Below are 12,893 nucleotides of genomic sequence, written 5' to 3'. Positions count from 1 at the left end.
CGACCAGGCAGAAGCAAAATTCTTTGAATTTAATCATTCCTGCTCGACGAGAAGCTCTTATAAGTTGTTCTTTGTCATGTACATAATGGAACCGGACAATTACCACCGAAGGTTTGTCTGTAACACTTGGTGATCGACGCCAAATTCTATGTGCCCGATCCAATAAAGGGGGGTTATTCGGGAAAATCGTCAGAAACGCTTCTTTTAAAAGTTGTGCAAAATATTTCGAAGGGTCGTTTTTTTCTATGCCGTCTGGAAGACCAAGTATACGTAAGTTCTGTCTTCTGGACCGATTCTCAAAATCGTCACTCTTGGCTTTAAGGGATTCCATCAGCTTAATGGTCGAAATTAAATCCTGTTGCAGTTTTCCAATAGTCAAATCTCGCTTCCGAGCATCTTCTTGCAGAGACGCAATAAGAGCTTGTTGATGTTTAATTACTAAATCCGTCTTAACCATGTACTCTTGAAAAGCCTTTATATCTTCTTTAAAAAATTGTTGTAGTTCAGCAAATTTTTTATCCAAAACCTCCATAAACAATTCAAAAGTTAATTGAGTTTGTTGTGGCGGAGCCTGCTTTTTTCCGTTACGGTTCGGATTACGTCCGGGATCCCGTCCCTTAGACCTGAGAGACATTTCTGTTTGCATATCTTCAAAAGTTCACAACAAACTCTTGGCAGTAAATCCAAAAAAAATGAATAAAGAAATTTTCGGTATAGGTAAAAATAAGCTGAATAAGGGTGATCAAAGGTTAAAAATAGAAAAGGTTATGGAGCGAATCCAAAAGAGTACTCACTCCATGAGCGTCTCCAGCTGAACTGGATTCCCACCATCCATTCTTTTTGCTCTCTCGCTCTCCCCTCTCTTACCATCTTGTTGTCATATCTTGTTGACATAATGCTGCACATTGACAGATCGAGGAAATTAATGACATTACACCTACTGCAGGTTATCAGTAAATCCTTATTCTCACACAAAATTGATTTAGAAGTTCCTTCAGTTACTGTTTCTCTGTTGATGTCTGAGCCCATGTACAGATGTTTTCCTGCACATTCCACATGTCTGTCTGTCTGTTCCACAATAAATATACTGTTTTCCTTTTATAGAAAGTCACTGAACTGACAGAGAAGGGAAACCGGACGGAGAGTTCCAGACTTTTCCTCAGTTTGGTGATGGGCAAAGGCTCCCGGGCCCGGAGGGCGATGTGGGAATCCTTTCTGATGTGGAGGACAGAATTACCAAAGCTGGACAAAATACTGAGGGAAATACAGGAACACGGTATGATAAAAACACGCACTGAACACAAAGGCACATTGAAATAAATATTTTTGTTATATTAATTATTTTAGCTCTGTTTCCATGGATTATTAAATATATTTAAACAGGCCCTGATCAACAGGAATACATGAACATTGCCCAAGGGTTATCTGAGTTACCCATTCAACTGATAGGTGAGTGATGATATGCACAGTTCAAACTGCATCTAAAATGTTAGTCTGGGACTTGGTAAAACTCGGGAATGAAAACTTGCCATTAGTCACTCTCTGATCTCTGTATTCAAGTAACAATTTAAAGTAACAATCTCTCTTTGCAGCCTGAATATTCTACATTGTATTTTTCTATTAATCCAGCTGTTGGTTCTGGTGAAGCCCTGACTCCAGGTCCTCACGCTCTGGGAATGCCCTCACACCCCAGGCACACTGCTGCTATACTGTATGACCCAGTCCAGGTGACTTTTCCATCTTCAGATCTTTCAGATTCCGAAGCCCCCTTTCCTTCGTAATAGCAGTTACACTCAATTCTTTACCTTTTGTGATTCGGTAGTCTGGGAAAGAGAAAACATAAACTTTGGTATCCTTTCTTATATTTCTGACCATATCCTTGCATTTCCTGCACATTCATGCATATCTAGGAGCATCTATAATATAGTTGCCTCTGACATGACCCAGACAGTAAATTCCAGGCACCCACAGCTCTGTGAAAAAACTACCCACAATTGCTGTAAATTTACCCCTTCTCACCTTAACAAAATGCCCTCTGATATCAGACACCAGTCTAATAAAAAATAACAAACAAAATACAGGCTGTCGACTCAAACTGTCATCTTTCAAACTTGTACACCTCAGTCAGATTCTTATTGTACCACCAGACTAAACAAACGAAGTTTATCAAACCTCTACTTGTAGCACATGTCACTGAATCTAGGCATCATCCTGATGAACCTGTTCTGCACCATCTCTAATCCTTCCAAGAGCTGGACCATCAGAAATGAATACAAATCTCCTGATGCTCCCTAAAACCATAAGACTTAGGAGCCATTTGGCTCAGTGAATTTCCTCCACAATTCCCCTGAACCCCATTATCCTGCCTTGTGTAAATGTTGATGCTCTTCCGAATCAGGAACATATCGACCTGTATTTTAAATATATCCAATGACATGTCTTCCTCAGCTGTCTATGCCAATAATTTCACAGATTCACCACCCGCCAGCCAAGAAATTTCTCCCAGTGTGGGTCCCCACCAGCCAGCACAATTCACACAGTTCCCAGGCATGTTAATTTTCTGTATGAGCCTCCCATGTGGGACCTGGTCAAAGACTCTACCAATATTCAAGTAGACAACATCCATGTGTAACTTCATCCATCATCTTTCTCACCTCCTGGAGGAACTCAATCAAGTTGGCAAGACACAAACCCGGCCCAAAGCCTTGCTACTGAACCCCAAACCAGCTCAAACATTCTCTCTTTAATACTCCCATGTGGCAGAAAATATAAAAAGCTGAAGGTATGTACCACCAGCATCAAGGACAACTTTAATTCTGCATTTATAAGACTACTGAATGGTCACCTACTATGTTATTATTGGCTCTTAATAATAAGACAATTTTATTTTTATATAAAATTGTAGCATCATGCATCTCGTAACAAATAACAACTCACTTAGATAACCACAATATACTCACAGGAGAGCAGAAAGAATACCGTTTGGGTGTGAACAACAGATAACAGATTAGGTAATTATATTTCAAAACCTGTGGAGAGCAGAAATCTTTCAGTGATATATTGTTTATCAAACCATTTGATTCTGTCCCTCGCGTGTTAAAGAGAAGTTCCAAATATATATAAAGTCATACAATAATTGTGAAATTTCGGCAACATCTAATGAAGCATTGGCGTAAAATGATCGTCCTATTAACATACACAAAGGAACAACCAGCATTATCAAAATAAATTGAGGGATTTTCCAGAGAGACTCAGTTAGCCTAATATGGTTCTGTCTGGCTTTAAGTCTGCCCATAATTTACTGAAATTGACAAAAATCAGATACAAATCAGAAAAAAATACAAATTATACCTTGACACAGCTATACATTGACAAATGGAAGTTATTTGCTCTTGCATCAGTAAAGCTAAAGCAAATTATTCAAAAAATGGAACTAATTTCCAAAGATATAAGCAGCAACTTTATAATAGAAAAGTACAAAACATGAATCATAAAGAAAGGTGCAATAGAGCCAGTAGAATATCAAACAGAGCATCAGGATACAATGCAACCGATGGATGAAACATATATTTAGGATATGAAAAAGCAAAGAAAATAGATAATCATGTATTAAAGGAAAACCTTCTAACAATCTTCTCCATGGCTGAAGAAAATCTGAATTTACATCAATAATCCTGCAGTAATTTCACTGAATCTCATGACCTGCACAAGCACAATCAAGTGGTGGACAACATTCACAAAAATCTTGCTTCAACTACAACTGATGAATAACACAATAAATTACTATAAGTACAAGGCTGCTCCACTTTTAGAGTTTTTGAGGCCTGTGTTTGCCTCGTTGATTTGCGCTTGGAAGGAATGGAAGTACCGGCAGTTGCCCATGCTGCAAGTCTCCCCTCTCCACACCACCGGTGTCATCGCAGAGCAATGTGTGTTTAAGTGCCTTGCTCAAGGACACTACAGTGCCTCATTTGAGGCTCAAACTGGTGACCATCAGATCACTAGACCTACGCTTTAACCAGCTGGCCACACATCAAGTAGTTAAGAATTAGAGTCCTTCATATCATACTGTGACCGATCATTGTCTCAGATAGGATAATCAATGGTAACCGTTTGGATATAATTTTCCAGAATAAACAAGCAAACACAACTTTTTAAATATATATTGCCATTCCAAACACACATTCAGAAATTAGTTAGGAAAAACACCAGAAATATGCTGAATTAAAAGGGAAAAATGAAAGATCTATGGAACACGAACAGGTTATTCATTATCCCAATCGTAATATCGATAACCGGTATCATCCCAAAGGCGTTTACACAAATGTGTTAAACAGTTAGGCTCACACAGCAATACTTGTGTAAAACTTCGAAAACCCACAATACTATACACCACGAGAATAGTCTGACATTTCCTGTCAATTCAGACATGAGTGTGCTTGGCCATGCCAGTACCTCAAGATTTAGGCTAAGAAAATAATAATAATAACAACAACAACAACAACTTTTTTATAAAGTACCTTTCATCCAGACGATGCCGTTCAAAACGCATCACAACGGGATAAAGTGCAAACTAGAAAATAAAAGACAAAATGTTGTCAGTCGTAATATACACCTCAGACTTCTGCACAGTCCTGTAGTTTTAGGTGTTGAATTCTACACTTTGTGAGCATAATTTCAAAAACAAAACCCTGACCTCCCAATGATACTTTTGCCTTCCTCCTTATTGTCTGCCTGAACTGCATTTTCTCGGCAACTGAAACACTGTTTCTCTTAAGTATTCTGTTCCATTTTTCCTTGTACGACCTCATTGCACTGATGTGATGTAATGATCTATTTGGATCACATGCATTTTACTGTGGTGCTTGTGACATTAATAAACCAAATTACTGATTTACTGTTGTCAATACTACATTGCCCCTTGGTTGCTTAAGATTGGGGTGGTAGTGGGGATGAGCTGCCATGACCTATTAAATGATCCCAGTGGTGTGCGACTAAAATAGTCTCTGACAACAAAGTCCCACTCCTGGCCTTCACGTGTGGTTTAGTCACTAAGCCGGATGGAAGTGTTTCTTCCGACAGGAGAAGGGGCAAAGGCTGGTTACGTGGGACATTCATTGCTGTTAATTCGGGTGTCTGGACAGATATGTACAGAATTTTACTTCCTGTCCTAATATCTATGGAAACATTGAATTAATTCATGTAATCTCAAACACTGAATATTGGAATGCATTTAGAAATTTCTTTGTCCGTTGAACCACATAACATTTTGACTATGTTCTCTGTTCCCATGGAAGATGTTCAACAGAAACACAAGGAGACTCTGCGGGCACAAACTGAAACACTGAGAGTGAACACGATCCTGATGAGGGAGAAGGTGAAGGTTTTCCCACTGGTTGATCGATACGCTGAGCTCACGGTCATTTCTACTGTTCGAGATCGGAGACTGGCGGAACATGAGCTGCTGGCAAGAGGCAGAGACCACGAGGAGTGCAGAGAGAAACATCTCCGCGGAGAGCTGGAAAAAATCCAGACTGGTCAGTTGTTCCACAGCAGCTTTTCCCAGAGAAAATACAAATCTGGGAGTTCAGCAGCAGTGGCTGGACTACCGGGGATCGGGAAAACAACAATGGTACAAAAGATTGTTTATGACTGGGCCACGGGGAAAATATATCATAAATTCCAGTTTGTCTTCAGTTTCAAATTCCGTGCTTTAAACTCCATTAACTGCAGAATAAACCTGAAGGAACTGCTTCTGGATCAGTATCCTTACTTTGGGAATATCCTGAGAGAGGTCTGGAAGAACCCAGAGGGACTGCTGTTTATATTCGATGGTCTGGATGAGTTCAATGACACAATTGATTTTGCTGACAGTTGGAGAGACACAGAACCTCAGTCCACATGCACAGATCCTGAATTCAAATGCAAGGTGTCTGACATTGTGTACAGTTTAATCCAGCACAAGCTGCTCCCAGGGTGTTCAGTGCTGGTGACAACCCGCCCCACTATGTTACATTTATTGGAAAAGGCTAAGATCGGTGTTTGGGCTGAACTCCTGGGATTTGTCGGTGAGGAACGGAAGGAATATTTCTTCAGGCATTTTGAAGATCAGGCGGTGGCAGCAGCTGTTTTCAAACACGTGAAGGAGAACGAGATCCTGTACACCATGAGCTACAGCCCCTCCTACTGCTGGATCCTCGCTCTGGTACTGGGCCCCTTCTTCACACAAAGAGTCAGGGACCCACAGCGAGTTCCCAAGACCATCACCCAACTGTACTCCTACTATATTTACAACATCCTGAAAAACCATGGCCGTGAGATTGAGAACCCCCGTGATGTGTTGCTCAGGGTTGGTCAGATGGCCTTCAGAGGAGTGTCCGAGAAGAAGATTGTGTTTACAGATGGAGATTTGATCAAGTACAATCTGCAGCCTTCCCAGTTCCTGTCCGGGTTCCTGATGGAGCTTTTGGAGAGAGAGGATTCTGCCCAAAGCGTGGTATACACATTCCCACACCTCACCATCCAAGAGTTTGTAGCTGCAGTGACACAATTCCTGATCCCAGATGGCAGAGATATTAAGAAACTCCTCACTGAAACCCACAACATGACAGATGGGCGATTTGAGGTATTTCTCCGTTTTGTTGCTGGTCTCTCCTCCCCAATGACAGCTCGGGGCCTGGAGGAGTTTCTGGGTCCATTTCCTCATCAAACAACCTGCCGGGTGATTGACTGGGTGAAGGAGGAGGTTAAACGCCAGAGTGGAAACACAGAGAGTGAAGCTGGTAAAAGGAGCCTCCTGAACACATTGCACTACCTGTTTGAGTCTCAGAATGATAGACTGGCTCAGAATGCACTGGGATCTGTGGAAACACTTTCACTCAGTGGAATGACACTGACCCCGATTGACTGTGCGGTCCTGTCTCATGTCATCGGACTCTGTGATACAATAAAACACCTCAAACTGGAGAACTGCCACATTCAGTGTGAAGGAATCCAGAGGCTGGGACCCGGGCTGCACAAGTGCCAGGAGTTGAGGTAACTTGATTTGTCTCTCACTCTGAACTGTGAAACTGTTCCATTGTGTTGTTTCAATGTAAAAGAGTTCGGGTAAAACTGGAGTAAATCAGATTGTGAAGAATTGTGTCAAATGCCCAGGGGACTGGTCAGTAATTCCCCAAGGACGGGAGGGTTCTGTGCTTCCTTGTGAAGGGATGTTGGAGACTTCATCAGATCAGTGAACAATGGCCACTAATGGTAGTAAATCACGGGAATGGCCGTGTTCCTCGCTGCCTGTGACACGTCCATTGACAATGTTCCTTCTCACTGTTACTGACACCCAGACTGACACTGACTGCAGCAGGTGGGTCAGAGATTCACATCCCCTTCCCGGTGAGGGACAAGAGACCGTCAGCAGACTGTCCCAGTGAGAAGGAATGAAATGCCACTGTGAGTTTGTCCTCCCCTGCCCTTCCCCGTGAGCGACTATCACCTTCAGTCCACATGTGTGACTGTGTTCTCTACCAGATACCCGGACCCCATGGGTGCATCTCCTCTCCCCATTCTACTTCATCCTGTTGGAACTCTCTTCCCAATTCCCATCTTCCTGTGGGATCACTGTTCCCCATCACCTTTCCTCTTGTGGGTTCTCTCTTCTCCATCCTCCTTCCATTCCATTCTTTTCCCCAGGTGTTGTCATTTCCAATCGACATTTCCCCATTCACAAATCCTCCTCAATGTGAAACATTCTCCCCTTCAACACTGCCCCTCCTGAAACTCCCACATCAGGAACATTTCTCTCACCATCGGGGATTGATACAGAATATTTGGAGTTTACAGGGTCACACCGACAGACTAAATTACTGACATTTGGTGAATCCCCTGGAGCTGGTCAGTGAGGTACCTTGACAGCGTTGGGAACTCCGATCAGTGATTTACTGAATGGTTTAATATTTCCTGAAATATCCGAGTGAGAAAAATTCCCTCAGACCCACGGTTTGACTCACTTTGGTCATCAATCTCTCTGTTTGCGTTTAGCCTTGGGTGGAACGAACTGGGAGATTCAGGAGTGAAACTGGTGTCTGCGGCTCTGAGGAACCCGGAGTGTAAAATACAGAAACTGGAGTAAGTATCAGACTGTGGGAGATTGTGTTTCTAGTCACTGGTGTCTGACACTGAACATTAATGTGATCTCTAATTGTGTTACTGATAAACACTGGGGATTTGTACTGTCTCTCTGTGTCCTTCACCCTTACTCTCTCTCGTCTCTAGACTCAGGAAGGTTGCTCTCACAGATTCTGGTGCCGAGGATCTCGTCTCCGCTCTCAGGACAAACCCATCACTGTCGGAGCTGAACCTGGCAGTAAACTCGCTGACAGACCGATCTGTCCCCGCTCTCCGCCGCCTCATACTGACCCTCCCGAGTCTGGAGCGGATCCGGTGAGTGTTTGTGTTAATGTTCAATGTGATAAAATATCAGCGGATCCGCGGATTTTCTGGTGATATTTTTCAGTGAATGTTGTTGAAATATTAACCCCGGTCCCCTGTTACTGACACTGTTGTGTAATCTGTTTATTTCATCTTTATTTTCCCATCTGTTTCAGGCTGGGGGAGAATCAGTTCAGTGAGACCAGGAAGGAGGAACTGAGATCTCTGCAGGAACGCAGACCCGGACTGACAGTGTGGATCTGAACATCTGAGTGTGGGAACATCCCTGCCCGCAGGATGGTGGCATTTTGGTCAATTCCCCTGCCCCTTTCGCCTTTAACTCCCACCCGTACCTTTAAACCGGGTGCCAGGGGTAATTCCCAATGGTTTTAACGGAACTTGTTCCAGTCTCGCGCTCTGTGACATCGGAAGCAGTCCTGCAGTGATGTATTTCCAGCTGTTGTCCAGCTGATCAGCTTCCGCCGGGTGTACGTGTCCGAGACACCCACCCCCACGTGAGATCCCGGGGAATTACACAGATAGGAAGAGAACGGGACGAGATCCTTTTGCTCCCTTTGCTGAGGACGGTGCATTCTCCAGTGTGGCCGATATAATGATGTTAAATGGACAAATCCCTCGGCAGTGACCCTGGATCTGCAGCGATCCTAGACACGTCCCTGAAGTGTGATTTTATAATCATCGGTTCCCCGATGCAGAGTGACAGTGAGAAACGGGACTGATTATTCAACCGGTCACTCGTTGTCACCGGTCAGTTAATTGTGTGTGACTGTGAGAGAGTCGGGAGCAGCTTATTTATTCCCGCATGTCAGCAGCTCACACATTGTTTAATTTACATTTGTCATGATGAAATCAATAATCCTGTAGCTACCTGTCTTAGTGTCAGACTAGAGATTTTATTAAGGTTTCTGCTGCACCCACCCACCCCCCCGCACCCTGTGCACTGCAACAGTGGGTTGGAGCTCCTCACACTGACACAGTAGCGTCTCAGCTCCAGGCTGAGGGAGGTCGGACTGACAGAGTCTGGATGCCCAGTATCTCATCTCCACCCAACCTCCATCCTGGCTAACTGACCCCCTCATACCCCGCAGACAGTTAAAATCGACGTGAGTCCACTGAAGTCCTCAGTGTGAGAGGGATGGGGATGGAAAACCGGCGTTAGCATGCAGGAAAGCTGCCTACACCGTCCCATCACACATTCCCGGGGTCAGACACAGAGTGAATCTCTCTCCACACCGTCCCATCACACATTCCCGGGGTCAGACACAGAGTGAATCTCTCTCCACACTGTCCCATCACACACTCCCGGGGTCAGCCACAGAGTGAATCTCTCTCCACACTGTCCCATCACACACTCCCGGGGTCAGACACAGAGTGAATCTCCCTCCACACCGAACCATCACACACTCCCGGGGTCAGACACAGAGTGAATCTCTCTCCACACTGTCCCATCACAGACTCCCGGGGTCAGACACAGAGTGAATCTCCCTCCACACCGTCCCATCACACACTCCCGGGGTCAGACACAGAGTGAATCTCCCTCCTCACCGTCCCATCACACACTCCCGGGGTCAGACACAGAGTGACTCTCCCTCCGCACTGTCCCATCACACACTCCCGGGGTCAGACACAGAGTCAATCTCCCTCCACACGGTCCCATCACACACTCCCGGGGTCAGACACAGTGAATCTCCCTCCGCACTGTCCCATCACACACTCCCAGGTTCAGACACAGAGAGAAGCTCCCTCCATACTGTCCCATCACACACTCCCGGGGTCAGACACAGTGAATCTCCCTCCGCACTGTCCCATCACACACTCCCAGGTTCAGACACAGAGAGAAGCTCCCTCCATACTGTCCCATCCACACTCCTGTGATCAGACACAGAGTGAATCTCCCTCCATACCGACACATCACCCACTTCTGGTTGAGAATCACATTTGACTTCTACCTTTAAGAAGTAGCCCAGGGTGAAATCGAGGATGAGGATAATTTTGCAAAACCGAGACTGCACCCCTTGCTGTTCTCTCTCACCGTCGGCACTCCTTCCCATCCTTTCACACAGGCCTCGCTCTCAATCAAAGGTCACCTTTTCTCATTCATTCCCACCATCCGCATTCCTAACGGGACATGCCACTACTCATTCACTCCCATCGTCTAAGCACTGTCTGCGCTCCCAATAGACCCCACCCCTTCCCATTCATTGCACCCATCTGCATTCGTAACGGGACACAACCCCATCCATTCGCTTCCTTCTTCCGAACATTCCAACTGGACCCCATGCACTTCATTTCAATCTCATCGCCCGACATCCCAATAGACCTCATCCCTTCCCATACTCCCAATGGGACTCAGCCCTTCCCATTCACTCCCAACGGACCCCAACACTTATCATTCACTCCCAATGGACTCCAACCATTCCCATTCACTCCCAATGGACTCCAACCATTCCCATTCATTCCCAATGGACCCAGCCCTTCCCATTCACTCCCAATGGACACATCCATTCCCATTCACTCCCAATGGACCCATCCATTCCCATTCACTCCCAATGGATCCATCCATTCGCATTCACTCCCAATGGACCCAACCATTCCCATTCACTCCCAATTGAACCCATCCATTCCCATTCACTCCCAATGGGACCCATCCATTCCCATTCACTCCCAATGGATCCATCCATTCGCATTCACTCCCAATGGACCCATCCATTCCCATTCACTCCCAATGGGACCCATCCATTCCCATTCACTCCCAATGGGACCCATCCATTCCCATTCACTCCCAATGGGACCCATCCATTCCCATTCACTCCCAATGGGACCCATCCATTCCCATTCACTCCCAATGGATCCATCCATTCGCATTCACTCCCAATGGACCCAACCATTCCCATTCACTCCCAATTGAACCATCCATTCCCATTCACTCCCAATGGACCCATCCATTCCCATTCACTCCCAATGGGACCCATCCATTCCGAATCACTCCCAATGGGACCCATCCATTCCCATTCACTCCCAATGGGACCCATCCATTCCGAATCACTCCCAATGCGACCCATCCATTCCCATTCACTCCCAATGGACCCATCCATTCCAATTCACTTCCAATGGGACCCATCCATTCCCATTCACTCCCAATGGGACCCATCCATTCCCATTCACTCCAATGGGACCCATCCATTCCCATTCACTCCCAATGGACACATCCATTCCCATTCACTCCCAATGGGACCCATCCATTCCCATTCACTCCCAATGGGACCCAGCACTTCCCATTCACTCCCAATGGACACATCCATTCCCATTCACTCCCAATGGACCCATCCATTCCCATTCACTCCCAATGGATCCATCCATTCGCATTCACTCCCAATGGACCCATCCATTCCCATTCACTCCCAATGGGACCCATCCATTCCCATTCACTCCCAATGGGACCCATCCATTCCCATTCACTCCCAATGGGACCCATCCATTCCCATTCACTCCCAATGGGACCCATCCATTCCCATTCACTCCCAATGGATCCATCCATTCGCATTCACTCCCAATGGCCCAACCATTCCCATTCACTCCCAATTGAACCATCCATTCCCATTCACTCCCAATGGACCCATCCATTCCCATTTACTCCCAATGGGACCCATCCATTCTGAATCACTCCCAATTGGATCCATCCATTCCCAATTCACTCCCAATGGGACCCATTCATTCCAATTCACTCCCAATGGGACCCATCCATTCCCATTCACTCCCAATGGACCCATCCATTCCCATTCACTCCCAATGGGACCCATCCATTCCCATTCACTCCCAATGGGACCCATCCATTCCCATTCACTCCCAATGGACCCATCCATTCCAATTCACTCCCAATGGACCCAACCATTCCCATTCACTCCCAATGGGACCCATCCATTCCCATTCACTCCCAATGGACCCATCCATTCCAATTCACTCCCAATGGACCCAACCATTCCCATTCACTCCCAATTGAACCATCCATTCCCATTCACTCCCAATTGGACCCATCCATTCCCAATTCACTCCCAATGGACCCATCCATTCCAATTCACTCCCAATGGGACCCATCCATTCCCATTCACTCCCAATGGGACCCATCCATTCCCATTCACTCCCAATGGGACCCATCCATTCCCATTCACTCCCAATGGGACCCATCCATTCTCATTCACTCCCAATGGGACCCATCCATTCCCATTCACTCCCAATGGACCCATCCATTCCCATTCACTCCCAATGGGACCCATCCATTCCTATTCACTCCCAATGGGACCCATCCATTCTCATTCACTCCCAATGGGACCCATCCATTCTCATTCACTCCCAATGGGACCCATCCATTCCCAATCACTCCCAATGGGACCCATCCTTTCCCATTCACTCCCAATGGGACCCATCCATTCCCATGCACTCCCAATGGG

General features: G+C 45.7%; 1 protein-coding gene across 1 annotated transcript in view; it reads left to right on the top strand.

Annotated features, from left to right (window-relative positions):
- LOC132386462 (NACHT, LRR and PYD domains-containing protein 12-like) overlaps window positions 1–11,169 on the top strand; it is a 46,471-nt gene extending 35,302 nt beyond the window's left edge. The window contains exons 8-13 of the mRNA XM_059958755.1: window positions 1,105–1,276; window positions 1,384–1,449; window positions 5,298–7,035; window positions 8,035–8,121; window positions 8,269–8,436; window positions 8,601–11,169. Coding sequence (XP_059814738.1) covers window positions 1,105–1,276; window positions 1,384–1,449; window positions 5,298–7,035; window positions 8,035–8,121; window positions 8,269–8,436; window positions 8,601–8,688 — 2,319 coding nt within the window. The 3' untranslated portion in view covers window positions 8,689–11,169. The remainder of the gene's footprint in view (window positions 1–1,104; window positions 1,277–1,383; window positions 1,450–5,297; window positions 7,036–8,034; window positions 8,122–8,268; window positions 8,437–8,600) is intronic.
- The last annotated feature ends 1,724 nt before the right edge of the window (window positions 11,170–12,893 follow it).

The sequence above is a fragment of the Hypanus sabinus genome, unplaced genomic scaffold, assembly GCF_030144855.1.
Source record: "Hypanus sabinus isolate sHypSab1 unplaced genomic scaffold, sHypSab1.hap1 scaffold_117, whole genome shotgun sequence".
Lineage (NCBI taxonomy): Eukaryota > Metazoa > Chordata > Chondrichthyes > Myliobatiformes > Dasyatidae > Hypanus > Hypanus sabinus.
The sequence above is the reverse complement of the archived record's forward strand: the minus strand, read 5'-3'. Positions and strand labels throughout refer to the sequence as shown.